This window comes from Sinohyriopsis cumingii, chromosome 12 (genome assembly GCF_028554795.1).
Source record: "Sinohyriopsis cumingii isolate HCF-2022 chromosome 12, ASM2855479v2, whole genome shotgun sequence".
Classification (NCBI taxonomy): domain Eukaryota; kingdom Metazoa; phylum Mollusca; class Bivalvia; order Unionida; family Unionidae; genus Sinohyriopsis; species Sinohyriopsis cumingii.
This window is the reverse complement of record NC_142972.1, coordinates 43,856,146-43,883,276: the sequence shown is the minus strand read 5'-3', so window position 1 is coordinate 43,883,276 and position 27,131 is coordinate 43,856,146. Positions and strand designations below refer to the sequence as shown.

The 27,131-nt window shown below is 40.1% G+C and overlaps 1 protein-coding gene across 1 annotated transcript in view; it reads right to left on the bottom strand.

Annotated features, from left to right (window-relative positions):
* The window catches only part of LOC149786353 (uncharacterized), a 43,549-nt gene extending 17,374 nt beyond the window's left edge, over positions 1 to 26,175 (bottom strand). Inside the window, exons 1-2 of the mRNA XM_089978190.1 lie at positions 26,095 to 26,175; positions 21,945 to 22,628 (exon numbers count right to left, since the gene is read on the bottom strand). Coding sequence (XP_089834316.1) covers positions 21,945 to 22,628; positions 26,095 to 26,143 — 733 coding nt within the window. The 5' untranslated portion in view covers positions 26,144 to 26,175. The remainder of the gene's footprint in view (positions 1 to 21,944; positions 22,629 to 26,094) is intronic.
* Positions 26,176 to 27,131: the final 956 nt, after the last annotated feature.

Genomic DNA, 27,131 nt, shown 5'->3' with positions numbered 1-27,131 from the left:
TCTATCTGAAATAGAAATAGGCCACTGAGACTACCTGATGCGCCTCTATCAATTCAAGGCCAGCTTGGAGTCATCGCATTATCACGTGAGAAAGGCCAGTCGCATGAAGGTACCTCACAGTCGAGAGTGAAAACATCCAGAGTTAGTTTTCTCAACGACGAAGTAAAATTCAACAAGTCCACCGCGAGAAACATACATTGATTTACATCGAACAAACAATGAGAATGAATAAATTGGACTGATATCCAACAAAGACGCCCATGTACGCTTAACAGTTAATGGAAATAAACGAGAACGCATAATTGGTGACACCATGCTGGGGCGTAATAACTAATGAAAACTAAAAGCTTGAAAACAATCGCCGAAGACATGCATCATTTCCAGGAAGATACTTTCTGTGATTAAATGGTTGTTATAGCAATGAATAAAAAATACTTCGTTTTTAATACTTGTGCGTCGTGCAGCCAACAGCGAAGTGGCCGGAAAAGGCCAGCCTGTCTAACTATTGCCTTACGCATTGACGTTATTTATACAAGAATTACGATACAAAAAAATGAAACCGCCGAAAAGGCCACTGTACTAGCAAAATATACAAATGTGTGTGTTTTTATTAAGGTTACATGCGGAATTGCCGCCGTGACAACCATTGGCCTAGGTGATTCTGGAATTGCTACTGCGCCTACACCAACGACCATAGATCCAGCTGTCGGAATTGTTGTCGAAGCTACATTGAGATCAACCGTGTGGCGGGCGAGGTTGTAAAATAATTTCATTTCGGCAACATAAGCAAATACGTATCTAATCGGAAAGGAGTGTCAGAAATATTAACAAGTTGTACTCGGTGGCTATTTGTTACCATGTCGGAGTTCGAGATCTTGACAAACATATTGACAAAAACCCGTCAATAGAAATTAAATCAAATATTTCAACATGTATTAATGAGATTGCTAAAAATAATAATTCCGTAATTGAGGAGTTTGATACTTTCCCTCTTAACATGCGTACACCTCAATTCTACATATTACCCAAAACTCATAAAAATCCTGACAATAATTTACCTTTAAATTATCCAGGACGACCTATTATATCAGGCTATAATTCATATACTGAAAACCTATCCAAATTTATTGATAGTGTTTTACAACCTTTAACGAAATCACTTCCTTCATACATTAAAGATACCACTGATTTCATTGAAGTCTATTCCACAGCTATCGGATAACTCAATCCTTGTATCATTAGACGTAGCATCACTATATACCAACATTCCGCATGCAGATGGTATTGAAGCATGTAAATATTTTATTGATAACAATCTTAATAATAACACACTATCTAGTGAAGATATATGTAAAATAATAAAACTTATCTGGGAAAACAATTATTTTCAATAATATGAATTACATACAAATAATGGGTACAGCAATGGGTAGTCCCATGGCTCCTTCATACGCTTCCCTTTTCACGGGTAAATTAGAAAAAGATTTTCGTCAAAACGAAAAGTTTAATCCATCTGTTTGGTTTAGATTTTTAGATGACATATTTATGATCTGGAACCATTCAATTGAAGAACTAAAAATATTTATTGATCGCCTGAATCATTTTCGTCCGACAATTAAATTTACTTATACTGCATCAAGTACGCAAGTTTCATTTTTAGATGTAAATGTAATAAAAAATATTGATAACACAATCTCTACAAATAATCATATCAAAGAAACTAATATCCACCAATATGTAGAATATTCTTCATGTCACCCCATGAGTAGTGAATGGGGATACCCTGGAGACAATGGGAATTACCATTACAGGACCCCTTGGGACAATCTGGAGACAATGGAAATTTAACATGGGGAAAAATCATGGGACAATCTGGAGACAATGGAAATTTAACATGGGGAAAAATCATGGGACAGTCTGGGGACAATGGAAATTTAACATGGGGAAAAATCATGGGACAATCTGGGGACAATGGAAATTTAACATGGGAATATATTGTGCGTCTGTTGAGCGACAAAATGGAACAGGGTCGGGACCCTATTTTAATAAGGTCCCGACCTGAGGGGTCTATGGAAAGGGAACAGGGGAGAGGGATAGAACACACACACACACACACACACACACACATATATTAAATAAAAAAAGGGTAGGCAATTGAAAGTCAATATCTTTTCGAGACCTATGAGTGACCCTGAAAAGGACCTTTGGGTTTCTTCTTCTTTTTCTTCTAACTCCTCCACTTCTTCCACCAAGTCCTCACTTTTTCCATTATTCCTTTCTTCTTCTTTTTCTCCTCTGGCATCCAGTCTGGATGGCCCAAGGCTCTAAACTTTTCCTGGACTTTGATCCAATTCTGATTGAGCCTCTCAAAATCTGCCTGTTTCTTTTCGTTTTCCTGATCTTTTCTTTCTTTATTCCATCTCTCTTTAATCTTCTTTACCTCTACCTCCATCACTTTTCTCATCAACTCCTCTCCTTTCTTCAGTCTGTCCTGACCTCTCTCCACAAAAGAGCACTCTGTCCCATGTGACATATTTTCAAGAAAGCACCTGACTTTGCTTGCATTGTCAAGTGCTTCCTTTAGGCTTCCCACTCTGACATAGGTGGGATTTATCATACCTCTCAATCTCTTTTCCTCCTCTTCTATCATTTCTGCTATCACTTCTTTTGCTACGTTTAGGCATTTAGCGTAGTCCAGATACTCTGCTATCTTCCATTCTTTTTCTAGTCTCTCCACTACATAGATACCATCCAATATCCAATTGTATATATGTACCAAGTTGTTGAACAACTCACTTGCAACCACCATCTTCGTTTTTATTATTCCGTAGAATGGTTCGAACATCAAACCTTGTGGGTTCTTATAGTTAAAGCGCGTACGTGAAGGAAAACATCCCCTAAAAGAAAATTGATATTACCTCGATTATCACTTAAAACGCGCGGACGTGAAGGAAAACATCCCCTACTTTTCTCATTTCATATGATCTACTATCCACATACGTGAAACAGCAATAAACAAACCCCGAATCTACTATCCACACACGCAAAGCATTAAAATGAAACCCTAATCTACTATTCACACGAACTAACTTAAGCTCTTACATAACCCAATAATCTACTATCCACACAAACGTACCTGAGCGCTTACAAACACACACACACACACACACACACACACACACACACACACACACACACACACATAAACTCATACACTCACAGTAGGAAAAAAAGAGTCAGTGTTTATATTCACACTACTCTACATACACACATTGGCAAATGGATTAATATTTCTTTTCTAGAGATTTGGGTAGCCCTGAAAAGGGTTGTTTGTTTTTGAACTCCAGTGACACCTGGTTAATGATGGCACCTTCCAGGCCTGGCACCACACACACATCTTCTTCCCCAGTCTCTTTTCACTCTTTTTTGGGGGAGGGCAGAGGCGGGATAAGTGGCTTCAGAACCCCAATCTTCTGTCTCTGGGATTCTGAAATTTCCTCTCTCCTTTTCTTCCTCTTCTTTGTTTCTTCTCTCCTCCTCCTCTTCTTTGTTTCTTCTCTCCTCCTCTTCTTTGTTTCTTCTCTCCTCCTCTTCTTTGTTTCTTCTCTCCTCCTCTTTCATCCTTCCCTCTTCTACGATGGCCTCTGCAGCCAGCTTATTCACTATACGCCTGGCATATTCCAGGTGTACATGAAGTTCAAGCAGTTTAGCTAGTCTGGTGTTCATTCTGGTGATGTTGATCAATCAACAAGGGTAGCTAGACTGCCGAACGATTTTTAATTTATACTGAAAGCGCGGACGTGATGGAAAACATCCCCCTAAAACAAAATTGATCTTACCTAGATCATAACCAAACAAACGCGCGGACCTAAAAGAAACACTCACTTTTTTATACTACCCATCACTAGTCTAAAACATTTTTTAAACCAATAATATACTATCCACATACGCAAAGCAATCCAATCAAACCCCAAATCTACTCTCCCCACACGTCAAACAGCTAAAAAAAACATGATCTTAATCTACTATCCACACCAACGTACGTGAGCACTTACAAACACACAGTCATATACACAAACACATACACTCACACTATAAAAAAATAGTCAGTGTTTATATTCACACTATTCTACCTACACACATTGGCAAATGGATTACTATTTCTTTTCTAGAGGTATGGGTAGCCTTGAAAAGGGCTGTTTTTTGTTTGCTATGGCAATCTTTTAGTTTCTAAGAATGCGATGTCCTCTGACGATAGACTTTCTGGCGATAGGTCTGCTTCTTCGGAAAGAGAAGAAGAACTCTTTGGTGTCGATACGACAATCGACAAAGCCTCTGTCAGGTTCAGGTTGCTCTTCTTTCTCCCTGTTCACTTCTTCTCTGAAGAACTCTTCTATCAGGTCTTCAGTGACTTTTAAGATTCTCACATTCTCTATCTCTTCTGGCTTCGGTATCAGACTGTGTCTGACCCTATGCAAATTCACGTAGGCTTCGTTTAGCTTAGCTAGTTTGGAGCACATCTTCGTAGGAGGATGAGTCGACAATGGATGGTTAGACTGGAGGCTACCCCCGGCTTTAAAGTCAAAGGGCGGACGTGAAGAAAAACATCCCTCCACGGTTTTTGAGCCGCAACGTTCAATGAGTGTCATGAGAGGGATAGTAAGAAGTTAAAGAGCATGAATCAAAATTCCTATAGCCAAACAAAAGACTAAGGCATTTTTTTCGAAACAACATTTTTTTTATTCAAAATCACTTAACACTAACAAACAACTATTACATTTTTAATAATAATCCAACAATATAACATCAAACATTTTTTTCAAATCACAAACATTTTTTTTTTCAATTAACACTCTACTTTAAACAGGGCTGACAACGTCGTGAATGAAATTCTGATTTCCACTGTTGGAAGTCATTAGGCCATTGATGGACACTACGTTTCCTAGCTTGAGACAAAAGATAAGCATAATGGTCACAAAACCATTGATCTACTTTCACATCGTTTCTAGAAGAAGAACGAGGATCAAAATGAGTCACTAAATGTTCTAAGGAATAGCCCAGGCTGCGATGATGCAGAAAATACACACAATATTGTCCACACACCAAAGAATCGGTGCCTTGTAATTTCACATTATTGAATCGGGTGGTCTGAGCATTTCTTCTCATAAAGTCAATGATATCGTCTTCCAAAGGGGGCAATCCATGCGAATCAAAATATTCCACACATCCTTCTTGAGGAAAGTAGACGGCTACCCAGTGGGTTCCTGGGAGATGACGGTCGTCCGTGTTGATGACATAAGCTAGATGGTCTTGAGGTTTGCGATGAGGGAGTTCATCTTTAGAACAGACGACATGATTCCAAGAAGCCGTGTACGAACTGTGGTTCAAAAGGTAATAAAGTTCCCAGGTATCCATGTTTTGTGTGTTTTTTTCTTCTTCACAGGTAATAATAAAGCATCAATTCGGTCCTGACTTTTTGCTTGAAAATATCTAACAAATAACCGTTTCTTCGCTTCGTCTCCCCACTCTGATTCAGGAGAGCTTCGATACGATGGATCTCTTGAGTGGTTAATGGTGGACAAGAATGTTCACGCAAGTCTTTATACCACTGATGCAACACGACTTCGTCCGAGATGAGACTCTAAGCTTCCTCCAGATACTCGTTCAATTTTTCTTCTTGACTCAGCATCAGGCATTTATCGTGTTGAATTTGACTGGGATGATCGTTTTGACATCCATAGCAATCTTTCTTGATCAATTCCGTCATTTTTTCGACCAAGTGTTTGGCAAAACAGGAGACTAAATGGGCTTCTTGTTCTGGCCATCTTGACTTCATCATGATAACTTCTTCGTCTTTGTCTTGAGATTCTTCTTCCCCGGTCTCCTCACATTCCATCTTCAAAGTTTCTCCACTAGGTAAAGAGGGATAACAGTCTTCCATGGCTTCTAATAGTCTAGAATGACATCTCTCAAACTGTTGATTTCTATGGTATTGTCAAATTCTGCATACAGGAGGACGTTCACTGTGTGATCTGGAGGTGGATTTGCAAACTGAAGTTCCACACGAATCTGACCCGATTTTATAGGGTGGAAATGTCCCTCGTCGCTGCCTTGGTCTGGAGTGAAATCAAAACCCCACAAAGCATAGCCTCCTGCATAATCGTCGTACGAAATACCGTGACTGGTGTTGGTTCCTAACTGTCCGGTGCTTCGTACAGGGACAAGTACGATCTCAAATAATTCTTCGCGACACCAAAGTTGGGCTCAAAGGGTCGGGTACACAAGGTCTTGCCGTCGCGACTGACTTCGATCTTGGACACATTGTAATGTTGAAACTCAAAAGGATTTTGATCGTGGGTTCCGTTGAAGGCTGAATTCCTGACGATACCAACAATCAAACGTTTGGGTAACTGTCCTTGGAACAGATGATCTTCGATCATAGATCGTCGCTGTCCAGCGGAAATGGTGAACGTTTTCACTTCTACGCGTCGTATCGGATACTTGGCGGTCGTTCTGCTCAACGTCTGACTGACGTCGTTTCCCACTTTAGGTAACACTTCCACACGACGCACGTAAAGTCGGGCTTCATGAATGATAGTTTTGTATTCATTGGCATGGGCCATCAAATGGAAAGCGGCACTGCTACGATTCAGTCTCAGACGGATATCCACCCCGTTCAGCAAATACTTTTCTTGTAACCACATGTCCAAATGCAAACGATCCATCAGTTCTAAACTTCGCCCTTGCAGAATTTTCTTACGACGGTCGTTAAACCCCACATTGTGAGGATTGTCATCTTCTGTCAGGACTGTGTCGCTAAACGTGCCTACACCTGCCGTGTCAGGTTTCCATACCACGCAAGCATCCAGATGAGTATTCTTGGCTTCTTTTCCGTACGTCAAGAGATTTTCCAGGTAGGCACGATATGGGTAAGTATCCATGCTGCTGCTGACCAGTTTGTTATTCAAGTACAGGTCCACTTCGCTGAACAAGGAATGCATGAAATTGTTGACAGGAGCAACTCTAGCATCGCCTCCTGGATTGGTGTTGTCCGTTTTGATCACTTTCACTTTCAAATACAGGTAACTGCTATTCAGATCGATGTAATCTTCCGGTTGTTCTTTGATTTCAAACTCGATGAGAGCGGAATCCGTCAAAGAGGAGACGGGATGAAATTCCACCCACTGGGATTCTTGCATGGTCATCATGGTGGGGGGCATGGCAAACAGATCCAGTTCCGACTTGGAACAGGCGCAAGACTCTCGGTGCATCATTTTTTTCTCTTTCTCAATAATCGAAAACGTCTAAGTCTCGAACGGTTCTTCTTTTCTTTGCCTTTCTAGCTTTAGACGTGTGAAGTCTGGTGAAAGGGTGTTTTCTTAGTCGTCTCTTTCTGCCTTGTCCTTGCTGAATGCTTGACTCGGTAGCGTGCAGGGCATTTATAGGTGTGTCTCGTCGGCCCAAAAGGTCTTTACCCGTTTGCAGCAAGACATTTTTGCCTGCCCTCATGAAGGCTTCTTTAGGATTTTGTTTGTCGATGATGACATTTTGGAGAAATTATTTGCCTTGCGTCAGTGCCGCATCTTTCAAGGAGTGCAATCCGCGTGTCACCATCGGTTTCAACACCGGGGCCACCGAACGAAAGGCCGATTTTAACATATCTCCTAAACCGTGTCCTCGCTGTCGAGCAACCCCTCGGTACACTGGATACATGACTTACGAATCGTGAGAGAACCGTTTTCGAAAATGGAGTTTCACCGTGACTTTTCCTTTGGTGAATGAAATATTTTGTCCCAGATCTCCTTTTATAGCAATGTTGACCGTGTCCAAATACGACTTGCTGACAGGCAAATAGTGAGGATGTACAAATTCGCGTTGAACATGGTAAGTGTTTCCACCTTCCTCGTCAGTGACCGTGGCAGAATCCACTTTGAAAGGAATGACACGCAGTAACGGCGCAGAGGTGTGTCCCACCACGTTATACTCCACCACATCGGATTACACAAAGATCAAATTCAGTCCTTGGTTCAGTTCTACCGGGGCACGAAATAACTTGCTAAAAGACTCGTTGTCGTAAATGACTGGCAATTTGTTTTTCTTCATCATGGCCTTTCTCATGTCCATGTCTCCGCCCAACATGTCAAACAATTCACGACAAAATAAAATGGACACGATTTTACTCCCGTCAAATTTCATCAAGAAGCGACGAGCTGCTTTGTGGTATTCCATGGTCAAACTTTTTTTGACACTTTCCAAAGCTTTCAGAAACACGACATTAAACCTGAAGGCTATGGTGCTCACCAAATGTTGACCACTAAAATAATAGCCTGGGGGAACGAACAAGTGATAGGTGGTGTACTTTTGATTTTTTGTGCCAGGGGTTTTCTTGTCATATTTGCCATGGGTATCCAAGTACTGTTGCAATTGTTCGTCATGAACTTCCACATCAAAAAAATTTTGATTGGGAAGGACATTGAGGACTTGGGTCGGGTGAATGATTTCTACTAAAGCCACTTCCCAATGGGCTTCGTGATCTAATGGGATGGTCTGAGGTAATTTGGCCGTGTAACAGCACAACGTGTTCTTGGGAAACACCTCCATGGAACTATCACTGGGTAAGGTTAAGTAAAATTGGTGTTGGTGACTCATAATTCCAGAGTTCTGTGGCTGTCCGAGGGGTTACTGGACGTCAGAGGCGTGTCTCCGCTCAAAATGGGGTTATTGTTGTTGTTGGAGTGGTGACTGACACTGGCACTGGACACAAGGTTCCCGTGGTTCCCGTTCGAGCTGAATTTCAGGGAGGGATTGGGAAGCAGGTAACCGATGCAACTGCTCAATAAAATGGTCCACAATTGTTTGTCTCCTTGTTGCAAACTCAAATTGGCAATGGCTGCCCCGATGACACAATACACCACGAAGATTTGGCAGAAAAAGACAATTTGCGTTTTAGGCACACGTTCTCCACACCACACCCACAAGGGTTGTTTTGTAAATCTTGCAGAGAAGAACTAGGTGAAGGAGGAGTGGTCGACGTAGCTGCGTCTGCTGTGTGAAAGGGCATGATGGTCACTTCTTTTTATAGTCGATGACTTGCGAAGCGTCGATCCAAGAATCAGAACTGGGTGGATATCCTTTCCAACGTACTTTGACTTCTTTGACACGTCGTTTGCCCACTTTACGGGTTCTGCGTTCGAGAATGCTTTCGATGTCGTACACGTCGTCTTCTTTTTTGGTGACACGTTGTAACTCGGGTAAGTAAAACGTTCCTTTGAGCACTTCTCCGTTCATGTCTTCCAATTTATAGACGGCAGGATGACGGCCATGCACTCGTCCAGTGACACGAAACAATTCGGTCGTCCAGTTAGGTAAGTAACCTTTGTCGAAAGTGCGTTTGGTTTTGCCAATGCGTACCCAATCTCCTACGGTCAACACTCCACTTTTCTTGGGGGCAGCCCTCGTCGGGGACGTACCAAACAGGCGCTGAAACACCAGCACTTCGTTGTCGGGAGTCACGTCTTGCGGGGCACGTCCGAAGCTTCGATGGTAAGATTGGTTGTACGCTTGCACCAGGTGCGGTAAGATGTCGATGTACTTCAGAGTGTGGTGATGCGTAAAATAGTTCCACATACGTTCTTTCAAAGTGCGTTGAAAACGTTCCACGATGCTGGCTTTGGTTTCGGGATTCTCGGTGGTAAAAAAATGAATGTCACGTTTCTTTAATTCTTTTTGGAAAGCTTGGTTCAGAAATTCGGTACCTTTGTCCGTTTGCCATCGAAGAGGTTGACGACCGCTTTGTTTCAACACTCGTTGCAGGGCTTGCACTAACTCGCTGCTCGATTTGGAAGTGAAGGGTACGTCCCAGACAAATTTGGAAAAGACGTCGATGACACAAAACAAATATTTGTAGCCACTATTGTAACTGGCCAAATGAGAGACATCGGCTAAATCGGCTTGCCATTGATGATCGATGCCTTCCACTTGGGCGCGACTTCTGGAAAACTTGCGTCGAATGGGTTTGTGTAAAGTGTAGGTAGCTTGTTCTTGTAACCATCGTTGCACTTGAGGTAAACGGAGACTTTTCAGTCGCATTTTGGCAGCACGATACAAGTTTTGAACTCCTGCGTAACCTGCAGGATGCGAGGGATCGTAGTAAATGCTGGCTAACACTTTTTCCATTTTGTGTTTGTGTGTTAATAAGGCACCCACTCTTGGAAGATGCTACTCTTTTTCTCTTGGGGTACTTTCTTGGATTGCAATGCTTTGCGTGTGCGACCAGCAATAGGTGTCGCAGAGGAGGATGTCTGAACAGGGGATATCGGTTCTTGTTTCACTTCTGTCTTCACTTCTGTCTTCACTTTCTTTTTCTCTTGTGATGAAGAAGGGGTGGTCATCATCTTTTTAATCCATCCAATTCTGGAGTAGGTGTTGTTGTTAACTTGCGTACTTTTTCTGGTGGAGTTTGAAACCCTTCTTCTTCTTCTTCTTTTTTTGTCTTGGTCACTGGTAGTGGTGGTGGTGGTACTGGTGATGGTGCTGGACTTTTCATCAAGGTCTTAAAATCTTTCAGAGTGGGTACAGCTGTTTCGTCTAAAGCTTTCTGGTGAAAGAGTTGTAGTCGTTGCAAGAGTTGACCGTACTTTTGCGATTTTTCTGTTTCGGACAAATCTTGGCGATCCATCAAGGACTGCAATTCGTGTTGTAACTGGGACATTTCGCTCAAATGGGGATTGCTAGGTAAATGCGGGATGCATTGTTCTTGCCAACGATGGTATTCCATCCATCGTTTGTAAGGCACTAAAGCTAGTTTTCGTCCTTCCATGGGGTTGTCAGGGGTCAATTCTGAGATCTTGGGACTTCCGAGGGCCTTTTTATCTTGCTCCCACCAGTCCTCCCAACATGGTTCCCAAGACTCCTTTCAACAAGGGGCCTAACAAGAGGAGTAAAATGCCTCCACGTTGGACCAACATCTTCTTCTTTTAACGAAGGGGGATTTTCTTTTGAACCATTTGGCGAAGAACGTGACGATGTTTGCCTAAGCATTGTTTCTGGTGTTTGGACAAAGGGATCGTGCCTTTCAAGACGTTCAAACAACATTCGCACACGGTATCGATGACCTCTTTGGAAGCTGATTGAATGAGTTTTTTTTCGTATGGGTGGAGAAGCTTTGGACAGGACAGATAACATGTCCCCATGTTTGACTAAACGTGGTGGCAGTCCTTTCCTTTTCTTTCCTTGGGGTTGTTTAGAAGAGGGATGTTTTCTGGAGGGTGACATCTTCAGGAGCACCAAAACACTGATACCCTACTTGGTCACACACCTTTTTTATACTGGAACGCGTCGCCACTGATTGTCTTTACGTCGTATCAACTTCAGGACAGGCATGACACGTCGTGCAGGGGCACGCAACGGACTAAATCGAGCCAGTTCTTGCTTGGAGAAATCCAGTAAAGTTTGTAACATGCCCGATCTTTCTTGGACTTTGATTTTGGGAGAAGGTTCTTTGTGAGCAGCAGCCACTGCCACTAAATTGGAGGGTCCTGCTACTGGGGAAGTTCTTGCGGTCATCAACGGAGAAGTTCTTGGTGTGATCAACGTCTCTAAGTACTCTTCAGTTCTTGGTGTCATCAACGGAGAAGTGGATGAACTTGAGGCTGCCGGAGACGCAGTCACCGCCGTGGCAGGTCGTGGTTTGCGAGTGTAAGGTTGCGTCCTGGCCGAAGTGCCTCTCTTGCGACTAGTTTTCTTCTGTGGACTTTTCTTTTTCTGGGGACTTTTTCCCTGTTTCTTTTTCTGGGGGCTTCATTTCTTTTTCCGGGGTGGTGTAAGAGGAGGGTCCCGCCACTGGAGAAGTTCTCCTTGGGGACCTGGTCTTTTTCTTCTTCTTGGAGGTTCGTTTGATTTTTTTCTTGGGGAGAACTTTGGGGGCATTAGGATCCCATCTTAAGAGAGAGCGAATGATGACCCCTCCTAGAGTACCGCTCCCTCCAGGTTTCAAAATGATTTGTTTTTTTGGTTTGAGTGTCGATGCGGGGATCGGCCAGTTGGGTCAAAGCGACTTCGTTTCGATCAAAAAAGCGTTTGGTTTGATGAGGAATCTGAATGATCCCTTGGAGTAATTGACGTGCAGTCACCGGGAACCATCGTAAGGCTTCTTTGAGACTAGCTTCTAAGACACGAGCTCGTGTTTGTGGATTTTTTTCTCGACTGATGCCATACAAGGCACGAATCAATTTTACGGAAAGATGCGACTGAAGGGACGTCATGTTCAAGATGTGTGTGAAACAGACGAAAAGGGTCTGAGGTTTTTATAGATTTTTTTTTGTGGAATGAAGTTAAGTCGAGGACGGAGACGTGTACAGGACAGGCCCTCCGTCTTGGCACCAGTGGTGAAACAAGTGGGTACGAAATCGCAAATCATCGGGGGTCGTAGGTTTCAAATCGACGAGTAAATAGGCGTGTGGAGTTTGAGTGGCATCGTTGTACGCCTGAGTCAGCCAAGGTGTCCCTAACTGTTTGGCTAAGACTTGCACTTGCGACTTATCTCGAGGGCTTTTAAACAAGACCACGTAATGCGCATTGAGACTGATGGTGCGATGGGCTTTACTTTGTTGAAACAAATTTTGAGTGATGTAAACGACACTGGCATTACGATGATGCCCTTTGCGCGTGAACCACAGTTTAATTTCTTCTTCGTCTTCTCCTAACATGTCGTCAAAAATGACCAAATGGGTTTGACGGGAGTCAGAGACGATGCCGTCGTCTTCTTTAGGAATGCCTTCCACAAACACGATGGAATCGCCTTGACTTTCTCGCAAGAGGCTGTACGACAATTGCCACTCTTTGTAACACGACACGATGCGACGAGGTGGCCGATCGATCAAATGATGTTTATGTTCGATCAAGCGTTTGACGAATTCGGTTTTGCCTGAACCGCGAGGTCCAGCAATGAGCATGTTAAAGGGATGGCGAAGATACAAAGCCTCCCAACTGGCACGATCTAAGTGTTCGTCGATGACTTTGACAGTGGAGGAAGAGGGAGCAGAGACAGCAGAGGTAGCCATAGTGTGAGGAATGTCACTTGTGACACGAAAACAAACAAGACGAGAGTTTATATACCTTTTTCAGGACACGTTTATTGAATGTTTTAAACATGAATACGAAAGACAAAAATACATAAAAGCCAAAGGCTTAAGTACAACGATAAAAGGCACATGATAACCATCAACGTGGAATAAACACAAGTGTCTGTACGACATGTTTTGGGTAATGTTCTGACCAGTTTTATAGGGGGTAAGGTCACACAAGTGTCCTCCCGAAAGGGTCTTTCAGGGATGTCCACGACAGTCCTGTCTTGGGTGACGGGTTCTTCTGGTACTGTCACTAACACAGGTTGAAAAGTCGCAAGGCTCACAATCGCATTCCACTTCAGAAGCCCCCAATCTTGAATTGTGCCTTTCTAAACTTGTTTTGTGTTTCTCTGAAAGTATTCATCTTGTTCCCTTGGTCTTGGTAGTCACAATGAACTATCGATCTTGCCTAGGGTTCCTTTTTATATACAGACCAATACCGACGTGTCCATAAAGTAAGGTGAAATGATTGGGAAGTCGCACTCGCTTCTGGTACACGATTTGATAGACTTTTTCCAAGGGTCGACTAACGATGTGGTGAGTGGGTAAACGTGCAATCTTGTTCGGTTGATAGGTGGTCACTTTAAAGTGTTCATCTTCTCCAGATTGCAAGGCTTCTTTCAATACCCCAAAGTTGACCACACGACTGGTACGATAATTCAGAGTCAATCCTTTCACTTTACACTTCGTGTGCACTTCTCCTTGTGGGTCCCGGTATTCGTAGCCGTAATTTTTTGGACCGCCACTGACGAAACTTAGAATCTTGTCGTCGGGATGCTCGTCTGTCCAGGTTCCTAAACGGTCTCCTTCGATGTTAGGGTGTTGCTGACCAGGTCGATCGATGTAAATGCAACTGTCCGTGTCAAAGTACAGGACGCGTTCCCTAACAGTTCTAAAGCTTCGTACAATTTTAAGCGAGCGTGAATCATCTGAAAGTAGCGGGAAGGTTCTGTCAAATACTCCGTCTTGGGTAAACACGGACGTTGTGCCATTTTACCCCACAAGCAATTTAACATCACTTTGGCAAACGATCTCCTGCCTTCGTTTTTCTCGATGTGATCTAAAGTAATGCCTTCTTGTGCCCAGTATTTCTCTTTGAATGTCTTTTGGTCTTCGGGAGTGTGACACCAGGAAGGATAGCCACTGGCTTCTTGTTTCAGTTTCAAAAAGGCATGGACGTAGTCAGCGAAAATGCCTTTCTGCGTGGGGTCACCCTTGTGGTATTGTTGTGTCTTGGGAAAGTGACAAATTTCGTACACTTCTAACAGTTGATATCCCATGTCCAGAGCTTTGAACAATTCTATGCTGACCCACGTCCCCGTCAAGGCGCGTTCTTTCTGGGTGTGCTGGCAAGGTTGAGCTTGGTTGCGCGTTTCGGCACAAGTACGGCACAAAGGAAACATCAGTTTGCCTTTACAATGGTGAGGTAACACAGGATGGTACAAGTCCGTGGGAGGCAAAACTTTGCACTTGATCAAACCTTCGTATTCTCGAATGTTTTTCAGGTCGATGTGTTCCGTGAACAATTGTGGGTGCCCTGCAGAAAAGCGACAATATTTGCACACGTAGGGATACAGCGAACACACGTCCAAGTATTTTATTTCTTCTCCTTTCTCTTCGTCGGCTTGGTACAGCAAACAGGTGGCATTGGCTCTTCCTCCATACAAACTATCCGTCGGGTTCGGCGGGTCCATGAACTGGTAACTTTCCACGAGGCGTTTAAATTCGGGATCGGTTTTCAAACGGTGATCGTACTCGTGTTCCCACATTTCCACCACTTGGTATCCTTCCTGTTCTAACTTTAGGCGTCGCTGATAAGTGTCCTGGTACAAGTCTTCCATTTGTTCGTTGTAAAAACTGATTTTTAGTGCCACGGTCAGGGTAACAGACGGTACATCAGTGAAATAAGCAACAGTTAAACTCGTACACGATCTTGGGGTTTTCTAAGTCCCAGCCATCGACCGAATGCGTTCCGATGGTCTTTTCGCCTCCTGCGTTGCGGGCATGCTGAATCCATTTGTCTTCCTTGTCGCACAAGTAATGTAACCAGCGTAGGGCTTTGACCGAGTATTTACGTTTGACATAGATGGTCGTTTGAGGATTGATGACAGCCACAGTGTTTTCAGGCATGAATCGTTGCCGGTACACTAAGGAACACGCTTTGGCAATGGTGCAAGCTTCTTTCAAAGGATCGACCCCTCCGTGTTCCATGAACAGTTCTCGAAATTTTCCACAGCAACGTCGTAAAATGTCCACGTCGGAACGACAATACTTTAACATTTCTTCCTGAAAGTCGAATGGGTCCGAGGCATCAGCCTGGTACCAAGCGTAGAAAGCTTCTCGTTGTTCGGTACGCATGTTGTCGGGGTCGTAATAGCAAGCCTCAGGTAAATGGGTTAGAACGGCGTGTTGATTGGCTTCGGTATTGAAAAAGTGTGGAAAGTACCCTTTAGCCATTTCTGTCATTCCAAACGTTTTAGGCATTCGGCTCAAAGGCATGGCCAAGTACCTCATCGAATCTTTAAACTGTACTTGTCCCACTTGCATGAAAATGATTTTGGCTCCGTTCAAAGTGACTTTAGGACGCTCGGTTCCTTGTTCCGTATAGAATCTCAAAAGAAACTGTCCATCGTATTCGAGAAATTGTGAGCCATCACTGTGGCATGACGATGACAATCTCCGTAACGTTCGATGTCCTCTTGGCTCCATGTCTTGTCGATAGGGTCTAAGACCCATTGTGCAAAATCGGCTAACGTGTTCGGTCCTCGAAAGATTTTTTCACGCCCTCCGGGAATCTTGCTGCAATGAGGGCAATGACTGAAGATAGGTTCCTGAATGCACTTCTCGCACGCTCGATGAGCCACGCAGAAATAAGGAATGTGAATGCCAGTCTCTTGCATGCATTCGAAATCAAAAAAGATGAAATTGCCTTTCTTCTTGTGACCGTCCTCTTTCTCTGGTGGGGGTTGGTGTTCCAAGTCCACGATGTGGTGACAAATGTGACATTTTTTCTTTCCTGAACATACGTGTGCCTTGGCACTGTTGGTACGTATGCCTTGTCCACACGTAGGGCACAATCTCAGCAGTTGACAAGCGCATTTCTGCTGTGAACCTTGCGTCTTGAGATGTTGCTGGTAACAGGCAGGGGTGACAAACGTGCGCAGACAAGCTGGACAATGCACTGATTCTTCACTCAGACAGGGTGGAGAGGCCAAACATCCTGAGCATTTCGAGCCACAATGCTTGTGTTGCTCTCGATTGTTATAACCATAGTCACATTTCTCACAGTAATAACCGTATCCCAGGAATGCAGTGATACTGGTAATGGTATAGAAATGGTCATCGTGATAATAGACGTGAATGTATTTTCCGTCCTTAAAGTCTTTCCCTCGAAACAACAGAGGTCCGCGCACTTCTTGAGGGTACACTTTCAAGGTGTATCGTGGAGCTAGGACATCTTGCAATTTTTGCATTTCAGGAATGCCACAGGGTTTGTCTTTGGGCAAGTCGGCTTGTTGCAACAGGAGTTCTGCTTCACTTCGTTTTTTGGCTCGGTCCGATGTTTGAATAGTTTTCCAGGCTCTTTTCCATTCTACCGTGTCGTTTTTGTTGGCATAGGTTCGTCCCACCACGATAGCCCGGGCTAAACACATCTGGTCTTGAGGGTTGAGAATTCGGAAGAGACTTGTTTTGGTGCTGCGAAGCTCTTCCACGAATAACATCTTTTTGCGTCCAGTCCCTTGAGGAGGAGAGACGTGGGTCATGTCCAGTGTGGCTTTTCCACCGGTGATGTCAAACTGGTCATTGGATTGTTGTACGTGTTGAATCTTGTCCATGACTTTGGAAGCAGTCAATTCTGTAGGGGTGCTAAACTCGATCCAAACAGGGGATTTCAAACCGTCGTGTTGTATGGAAAGTCTCAAGCGATCGTCTTCTTTGGGTTGACATTGTCGCTTGAGTGTGGTGAGCAAAGAATCCCACACCCCGGTGATGAACCCTTCTGCTTTCTCTAACGGTACTTCAGCCTTGAAATCTTTAAACTTCACCGTGTATTTGTAAGCCGTGGTTCTAAATTTTCTAGAGGAGCGCTTTTCTGTCTCTCGAATGGAATAGTACTTTTCAGGGTTAACTAAGGGTGGAAGATAGCAGACAGGTGAAGAAAAAGAAACAGGAGAAGAAAAGAAGAAGGGAAGAAAGTGAGGAGGAAGAGGAGGAAAAGACTGTGACGGTGAAGAAATTTAAAAAACAGAGAGACTAAACAGTGAGACAGAAGAAGTGAATGTACTTTTTAAAGTGCTCTGTTGTGAATTGTGAATTGGATTGTAACTATTGATAAAAGAATACATTAATTATATAAGGCAAGTGTCTTTGAGTTTTGATTTTACTCACGCACTCATATACACGTACTATAGGGGTAAAATGTTTTTTTTTTGTTGATTTTTGAGTTATTGGCAATTGAAAGTCTATCTCTTTTCGAGAGAAGTGGGTGGCCCTGAAAAGAGCCTTTGGTTTTTGGCGTAGGGGTGAGTTTAAGCAATCAACTTTAACTGCCTTAAGCCTTTGCTACGGCCGAGGCCTACTTCTGATGATGATGATTGGGTTGAAATCACTAAGGGTGGTACGGTAGGCTTAGTCACAGGGTTGGCGTGTTTAGCTCGGGAAGGTCGTATTCTCTTCGGTCGTGATAAAGAAGTCTGATACATTTGTTTCAGACTTCTTAACTCCGCTAAAATGTCTAACAGTACCGTGATCGTTTGATTTTCACCCTCTTGTTTCTTTCCTGTTGCTTCTTGTTGTTGTTGTTGTTTTTCTCTTACCTCTTCTTGCTGTTGTTGCTGTAAAAGAAAAGCTTGTTCCGCTTCCTTTTGTCGTTGTATAAATTTCTCCAATTCTTCTTTCTGTCTCTGTCTAATATTCTCCACGTGTGGTAATGAAGGTGACGAAGGTTCCGGAACAAATTCTTGCCAGGTAAGAAAATCCACAAAATCCCAATGTACCTCTTCCGAAAGTAAGTCCGGGTTCCCTTGTGTAGTCTCCACTGCTGGTGCACCCCAATGGATCGTTTTCTGAGTTTCCGTCATGTTGAATCACTGTCTCGCATCGATTGACTGCACACAGGCGGTAGCGAATCTATATAGACCACGTGACGTCACAGACTGTTCTCTTCGGATTGGATGCGAGCTGACTGAATTTTGTAACGCGTGTTTGGATTGGTGAATGAACTCAATCCGTTTCAATCCTTCCTCTACCTATAAATAAGCGCAGTTCACTGCATTGATTCACCTGTTCTCGTCGCCTCAGCATGTGGACTGACGTTGAATCTTCCACCCTTGTGTCAACAATGATGTTCAGGATCCGAATGGACAGTTGTCCATAAGACCGCCAGCAACCAATGGATACGTAGGATTTACGTGGAGAGGCAAGGATGCCTCAAAAGAGTCCTGATTTACGGTCCTACAGTGAGACGAAGCCTAAGGACAAGAAGACGTCACAGATGCCCTTCATGTTAAAGGCATATATAAACCCAAAGGACCTTTTCAGGGCCACCCACATCTCTCGAAAAGAGATCGACTTTCAATTGCCTACCCCATTTTTTTATTTAATATATGTGTGTGTGTGTGTATTCTATCCCTCTCCCCTGTTCCCTTTCCATAGACCCCTCAGGTCGGGACCTTATTAAAATAGGGTCCCGACCCTGTTCCATTTTGTCGCTCAACAGACCCACAATCTATTCCCATGTTAAATTTACATTGTCCCCAGATTGTCCCATGATTTTTCCCCATGTTAAATTTCCATTGTCTCCAGATTGTCCCAAGGGGTCCTGTAATGGTAATTCCCATTGTCTCCAGGGTATCCCCATTCACTACTCCCATGTCATGTAAAAACGGCATACCATATAGCCAGGCCAAAAGATACCGACGCATTATTTCAGATGATTGTCAATTACAAAATTCTTTGAATAAATTACGAACTTATTTCCAAAATAGAAATTATCCTACATACATAATTGATTCTGCACTGAACAAAGCCCTTAATCTTACTCAACATGAGGCTTTAAACACAGCAGAATGTAAAATAGAGAGAGATGTATTTCCTTTCACAATACAATATAATCCTTCATTACCTAATATAGGTCGTATAATTAATAAATATTATAGTCTCCTAAATTCATCCAATAAAACTAGCGTCAAATCACTTTTCAAAATTAAACCAGTTCTCGCTTATAGAAGACCCAAGAATTTGCAAGATTTTTTAATCAGAACTAAACAGACAGAAAATAAAAAATACACTTTTCGTCATCTAAATGTAACAGACACCGGTGTTCTCAATGTGCAAACATAAGAGAAAGTACTTCTTTCAGTAGTGCTAATACAAAAGAGGTATTTTCTCTACGCGATAACACTAACTGCATATCAACTGATGTGATTTATTTAATAACCTGTAAAAAATCTTGCATGCAATATGTTGGACAAACACTACAACAAGTCTCTAAGAGAATGAATAATCATCGCTTTCATATAAAAAATTATAGAGATCCTCAGTTTTCCTCTAATGTTTCAACACACTTTAACACCAATAATCACTCTCTACTTGATTTTTCTTTCATGCCAATAGATATTGTGCATGGTGACATGAATAGACTCATAAAAGAAACTTATTGGATTCATAAGTTAGATACTCTGTATCCTAATGGACTTAATGCTAATGCACTATATAAAATTGTATAATTTACATTGATATTGTATATCCTTTATAACAATATAATTATATGTATGACTGTTTGTCTCTAGTTTATTTTATTAGTTTTTTACTTGGAAATTCCCAGACTTGTTTGGAGCTGTGTATTGTTTATGAACATGACTCACCGACATCCTAGTTCTATTACTGAGGCTTATTTTTTATATGATGTTATTTACTTAAAAATATTCATCCGTCCCTTAACATCTGCAGTCAGTCTATTGTTTGCAATCAGTATTTGATTTTCTTGGATTTTTTATTCAAACTATCATTCACTGAAATTACAAAGTGCTCAATAAAATTCTTCGACTCAAAATTTAATTTGGAGTTATATTGAATATCGACATGGCCATTTTGAATTATATTATTGAGATACATGAAATAAAACTGTTTACCACATCATCACAATCAACGCGATTGGAACATTTACAAGTTTGAATCTGCAGGCACGTCAACAGACTCAATATCATAATTTATTTCGAATACAACTAGAATTCAGTTGGTACTTTAATTAACACTATATTATAAATTCTTTTTAAATTTTCACTTTGCGTTCTAGGAAAATAAATTATTTGTTGAATTTTGAAAAACGTGTTGGTGTTCGCTCTTGTCTGTCATTTATTTAGAGCGCTTTAGATCACTCGGCCACTCGGGTCCCCCTATTTATGAATGGTAATAAACATCACACACACACACACACACACATATATATATATATATATATATATATATATATATATATATATATATATATATATATATATATATATATATATATATATATTTATATACCAATAATGCATACCTATATGATGTTTATTACAATTCATAAATAGGGGACCCCGAGTGGCCGAGTGGTCTAAAGCGCTCTCCGTTACGGATCATTGCCATCTCACCTCTGTCTGCGTGGGTTCGAGTCTCGGATTCAGCCAATGTGGGTATGTGAGAAAGCTTGCCAGTAGCTTCTCGTGGGTCGGCGGTTCTTTCCGGGGTTTTCCCGGGTTCTTTCTCCACCATTAATACTGGCCGCCATGTATCGTGTGCTCAAAAATTTCGTTAAATCCTACAACAACAACAACAACAACAATAACCATTCATAAATATAGATTGTAAAGGTAATTTAGTTTATAACGTTTTATATATTAACTTTCTTATCAATAGTAAGTTGGTATCAAGTGCGTAGATAAATTAAAACGCATTAAATCAGTGTATATATTACGTGCTGTGAATGAAGTTCATGTTTTTCTTTTTAAAAGGCCAGGGTGTCCTAATTTCTGATAAGCAATCGTAACCCAGGTGAGCTTTTTTACGGGTTCGACGTGCAATGTAAATTGAGTCATTTAGTTGTTTTTTATGTTTTAGTAACTACGTCTTAGAATTCTATCGAATGTAATTCTTATGCAGAATTAGGCATTCTTAGTAGTAGCACACGTCTTTGAAAGTTATTCAGTTTCATTGGGAAGAATTCATTTATTTAATTTACTCATTCGTTGGAATTACAGTACTCGAACGGAAATACTATTAATTCATTTCAAACGATTGGTTTATAGCTATTACGGAATTATGTTGAATTAATTCAAAGTCATTTGGATTTAATGTTGTCACAAAATTTCTGTGAATTCATATAAACACATTTTGGGATTACGTAATAGCGATTCTTCTGTACTGTTGATCCATTAGTACATTACTGACCATCAATCGGAATACCCAAAAAGGTGCCATAAAATGTTTTTATGAATACCCCAAAAGGTGCCATAAAAATTGTTTATGAAAACCCAGAAAGGTGCCATATATGCACAGAAATAGATATTTTACACATGGCCTACACCCATCATTTACACGACTGAATTAAATATTTCGGTAGGCTTCACAAGCAAAGACACACACACGCACAATAATAATAATAATAATAATAATAATAATAATAATAATAATAATAATGCTAATAATAATAACAATAATATCAATAACACTAATACTAATACTACTACTACTACTAATAATAATTAATAATAATAATAATAATAATAATAATAATAATAATAATAATAATGGAAAAACAAACATCAAAGAACTTGCCTGGCAAGATGGGCCAATTGACCACACTACATGTGTCTCGTATTTTTGAGATTTCACTCGCTTTATTGAATACAGTGTCCAGAATATTCAAGCACGTGATTCGACCAGTGAAGTACATACTCTCGATGTCCTGAGAACCCCCAATCCGCAGCGTTCCTGGCAGTACTGTGTCGATGTTGTCTGGATAATAGTCGTCATCTAATGCTAACGAGGAATTAATGATGATTGATAATTTACCGTTACTCTTGTCACGTGATATAGAAAGAGCAATCCATTGGTCGGATCCGATTTTGCCTGGGAAAGAAACAGTTCCGAAGTCGATGGTACCATTTCCTCCTGTGAAGGAAACCAGTAATGAGCTTCCATCTAGAGCAATCTTGATGTCGCTGTTAAAGCTTGACCAGGTCGATGCTTTGTAGTGCAAAATAGTTCCTTGCAGAGGCGCTTGAGGATACACAAATAACACAAACGTTATGTCGTCAGTGATTAGCCCGATTGGCATAGGTATATCAATGTAAGAACTTCGGCACCCTTTTAGCAAGAAGGAGTCATACTGTAAGTCTGGGTGACCACTTGCGTATCCAACATTTCCCTTGATCCCAGGTAACAGTTTGCCCTTCATCTCCATCACTTCTATATTTTTTCCGAGTGGGTATGTGTAGGTAGATTCAGAAAAGTAAACATCTGGAAAAAATATTTTGAAAAGCATTAAAAGATACACTTAACTTATTCGGGAATTATTTCAACAAGATCATTACCAGACAATTCGAAACCTCATTATTGATAACATTACTTGTATGGATCCGAATAGAGGAAAAGTTAACCACAAATGAAATAGACTTAAATATACAATTTTCTATGTATTAAAACGAAATATAATCCACACACAGGTTAGTTACATCTATACAGTCAGACATTCTGCCTTTAGTAAATATATTGTTTAATATTGTATAATGTAACTTATTTGAAATAGAGCGCTGAATAATAAATATATATCTATTCACATGCAAAAAATGTGGCTTCCAATATATTGAAAAAACCAGTCAACAAAAATCTAAACATATGGACCAACATAGAACAGACTTTAAAAATTATATCGATCAATAAATTTCATCTCATGTTGCCGAACATTTTAACAAGAGTTCCTATACTTTGGAAGATTTCTTTCTTCAAACTATTGTGAAAGCTGATTCTGAGATGGAACGTCTGCTAAAGGAAACCTTTTGGATTAAACGTGCTAATACGGTATATCCAAAAGGTCTAAATTCCAAAACACTGTACGACATTCATTAATCAATTATTTTTGATAATTATGTCTCCTCTATACAAATAGTTATGAATATTTTTTATATTATTTTAATTTACAGTACTAATAACATAAAAATAAGTTTACTAACTATTTAAAAATGATAGGGCATTTTAAAATTAATTCTCGATATATTATGATTAATTATTTGTAAAATACTTGATTATAAGTATTATGCACACCATAAGTTTTTATTATATAAATTGAGTTCTGGTGAAATATTGAACATTCGTTGATAACATATATATATATATATATATATATATATATATATATATATATATATATATATATATATATATATATATATATAATTTTATATAATTTTTAAATGAGTATAGTACATAATAAAAATATTTAAAACTGTTTATCTCTATTTGTTTATAAATTACATATATATTCAGAAGTATTTCGAATAAGATATTGTTTGCTTTAAACGTTTAGTCTTTCTCGGAAGGAAAACAAATAACAAATCCTTTAAGATATATATAATTTTTTAAAATTATTAATGAAAAACATTGGACAGCGTGCGGATGAGATAGGGTGGAGCGGTATGGTTGAAATTGTTGACAGGTACAAATGGATTGAGATTTTTGACAGGTACAAATTTAATAGCTGGTGCATGAATCAAATTCAAGACTTGAGATAAAGAAAACGTTTTAGTGCGAATTATTACTTGTGATAATTGTTGCAGATAGTTATGTAAATCTATAGAACTTATTTAAATTACTATTCTTTACATAAAGTCAAATAGAACAACTGTGGTTGTAAAACACGTCTACCTTCACTTCAGAAGAGAAAATGTGATTAAAAAATAAAAGCTTCCGAAAATGGAAAACTTTATTAAATTGTACAGAAACACCTACTCCAGTCATCCTCATATGCAACATGTATTTAAAACCTCATGTGCCCAAGTCGTGTGGTTCTATGCAATGGTGGACAGCGATCAGGGTCGTAGAGAGCTATCACGGGCCCTGGGTAAGAAATGTACGGGCCTCCTAGTTCTTGTTCAAACAAAATTTTCTTTTATGAAATTAAAAAGTTGTTCGGCTAAACCCCCTTACGGGCCACCGGTTAAAGGGATATATCCCCGGTTGCTTCCCCCTCTTGTCGGCCCTGTCAGCGATTCACAAAAATACAATCGAGAAGGAAAAAACTATTTATTGATTGAAAAAAATCATTCAAAAAGTTCAAAACTTATAATCTTACCATTTACACATGGATAGAATCCTGCCTACCAAATTTAATTTGTCAAGGTTGGGTACTCGTTTGCATAAGCTCGATAACAATGTATACAATAAAACAATAAAGGTGTCAGAAATAAACCAATGATGGAAACAATAACATCTAATTCAAAGAGATTGGAATATAAACAAGACGCTCCTACTAAACTACTGTATTTAAACAAACAGTGCCAACAAACTTCCGTGGACGGATCGGCTCATACCAGATGATGGGATGGTGTAGGAGATTGCACCTTCGTTGTCACTATCTACCATGCCTGTACCCCCTGCTAATAATCATTGCATTCTTATTGGAGCTTTAGTGTTATAGGTTTTTGAGCATACATTCAACTAGATCATATATATACATATATATCGCTGAAAATTAAATAGAGAGGGTAACGTATTTTAGGGTAAGCGTCGTGGCACACTCCAGCAGAAGACATTTGAACTCGAAAGTACATGGTAAAATGTTGCTCATTCGTCCAATGTTCAGGTATATAGGTCGTGTCAAGCATTGTATATGTAACCTGAGCGGGAAACTCAAGAAGAGCTAGAGTAATTCAAAGACACTTTTCGTGAAGTAATTCCAAACTATTGTTTCAACTTTTAATTTGCGATGAAGAAATAAGATGTTTTCTTGTAAAATTCCACAGCGTTTTGATGGAATGAAGCCAGAAAACAATTGTATTCAAATTGTGGTTAAGAGTCAGCGTTCAGGCCAGGCAAGTACAGTAGTTTATATTATATTAGTCAACATCATATCCTCGTTGAATTGAGGAAGATGAAGGAACACAAAAGGGGATTGATACTGGGGATATGTTGAAACTCGGACAGACAGTTAATAGCTAGACAAAAGAGGTCACTATCCATGCATCCACAAACAGATCGAACTATCTAGTCATCATTCCACCCAGTTATCAAGAAAGTAAATGATAAAAGAAAGGATCTAATAGTAATGGTGATTATGCTAAAAAAAGGTAGAAGAAAGATAACAGATTGCATGCATTTTGCCTTATCTACCGTACTTTAACGACTAAACTGGAAAAGATTGATCAAACCGGTTTTATGCAACTTGACTCATTTCGCTTCACGAACATTTTCCTCTTTGCTTCCTAGACTCTTTGATACAGAAGGTATCGATGATTAAAATTAGTTACATTTAAAGATTGTTTAAATGTACAGATTTTATTCAAACAGAGAGTGATTTTGACCGAGTTGTGTAAGTGTAAGTGTAATAACCCTTTAGAGTTTAAAAAAAAAACGACAGTTGAGTTAAAAGTCCTTTAAGCAGTTGGAATTTGTTTCTTCTTCATATTCCGATTCTGTTAAACAATTGAAAACAATCGAGAACTCAAATGTCATCTGAGATTTCTGTATTTCGGATTTGACTAAGTTTACTTTCCTTTTCCCAATATAGAGGACCAATTCGATTTTCTGTATTATGATTGCAATATTTCCCTCGCGAAATGAAATGAATATATCAAAGCAATATAAACTCTATTGAACAATGCCATGCACCTGATCTAGTAGCCTGATTCTAGCTAAATGAACGTTCAACATAATTACAAATGTCAGTTAGAGTATTAAATATAATGCCGATCATTTGAGTTAAACGTACCTCTTACTGACAGCATCAGAAGCAGACGTAAAAGCCCCATTCCATCCATTGCATTCTAGATCTATTCTTCAGCTCAGGAAGCTTTTCACTCTTCTCGCCAGTTCTGGTCAATATAAATTTAACTCATACTGGGCCAATGGGACAGCGTGCAATATTCACGTGACCTTAGTTGTCTTTCGTCAAACACAGCTTCGGGTTCAACTGGTTTTGGAATCGTGATTAAATTTATCAGAATAGTTAATCAGTTAACTATAAAGACACGCGTCTTGCGATACTGTTACAATTAACAAGTATGGAATTTAATGGTAAATAAACAGGCATTTGTTCTAAATTCTTTCTTGATACATAACCTGTAAATGAGAAATTACAACAACACTTAAAAGAAGCTCAGAGCAATATGTATGTATGTATGTATGTATGTATGTATGTATGTCTGTATGTATGTATGTCTGTATGTATGTATGTATGTATGTATGTATGTATGTATGTATGTATGTGTGTATGTACGTACGTACGTATGTATGTATGTATGTATGTATGTAGTATGTATGTATGTATGTATGTATTGGTTATTTTTTTTGATTACTTGCTTTTATGAGCGTGATATTTCAAACGATGGCTTTAACAAGGCACCAAAGGAATACGTATAAGTCCTAGTTCTAGCTCAAATATTTACAAATATTCAAAAATTTGTTGGTTATTAAATATCATGGCAAAAGATTGATTAACATTTGAAGAACTTAAAATTGCAATTGATCTTAAAGTTAGATTTGACTTCATACGCACGTGCTGATGACGTCACAGTTGGCTATTAAATATATATATCGTGCTACACATTTGAATTAATTTTAGAACATTAATGTGATCCACATGCAACAACCAATCTGATATTTGTACAGAATATAATGATACGAATTAAGAACCTATTACAATGATATTATTTTAGTTGTCGCATGTGGATCATGTGATAAAAGAGAAAATATTAGTCCGTCAGCATTCATTGATACTGTCCATCCCTATAAGGATATCTAGCATTA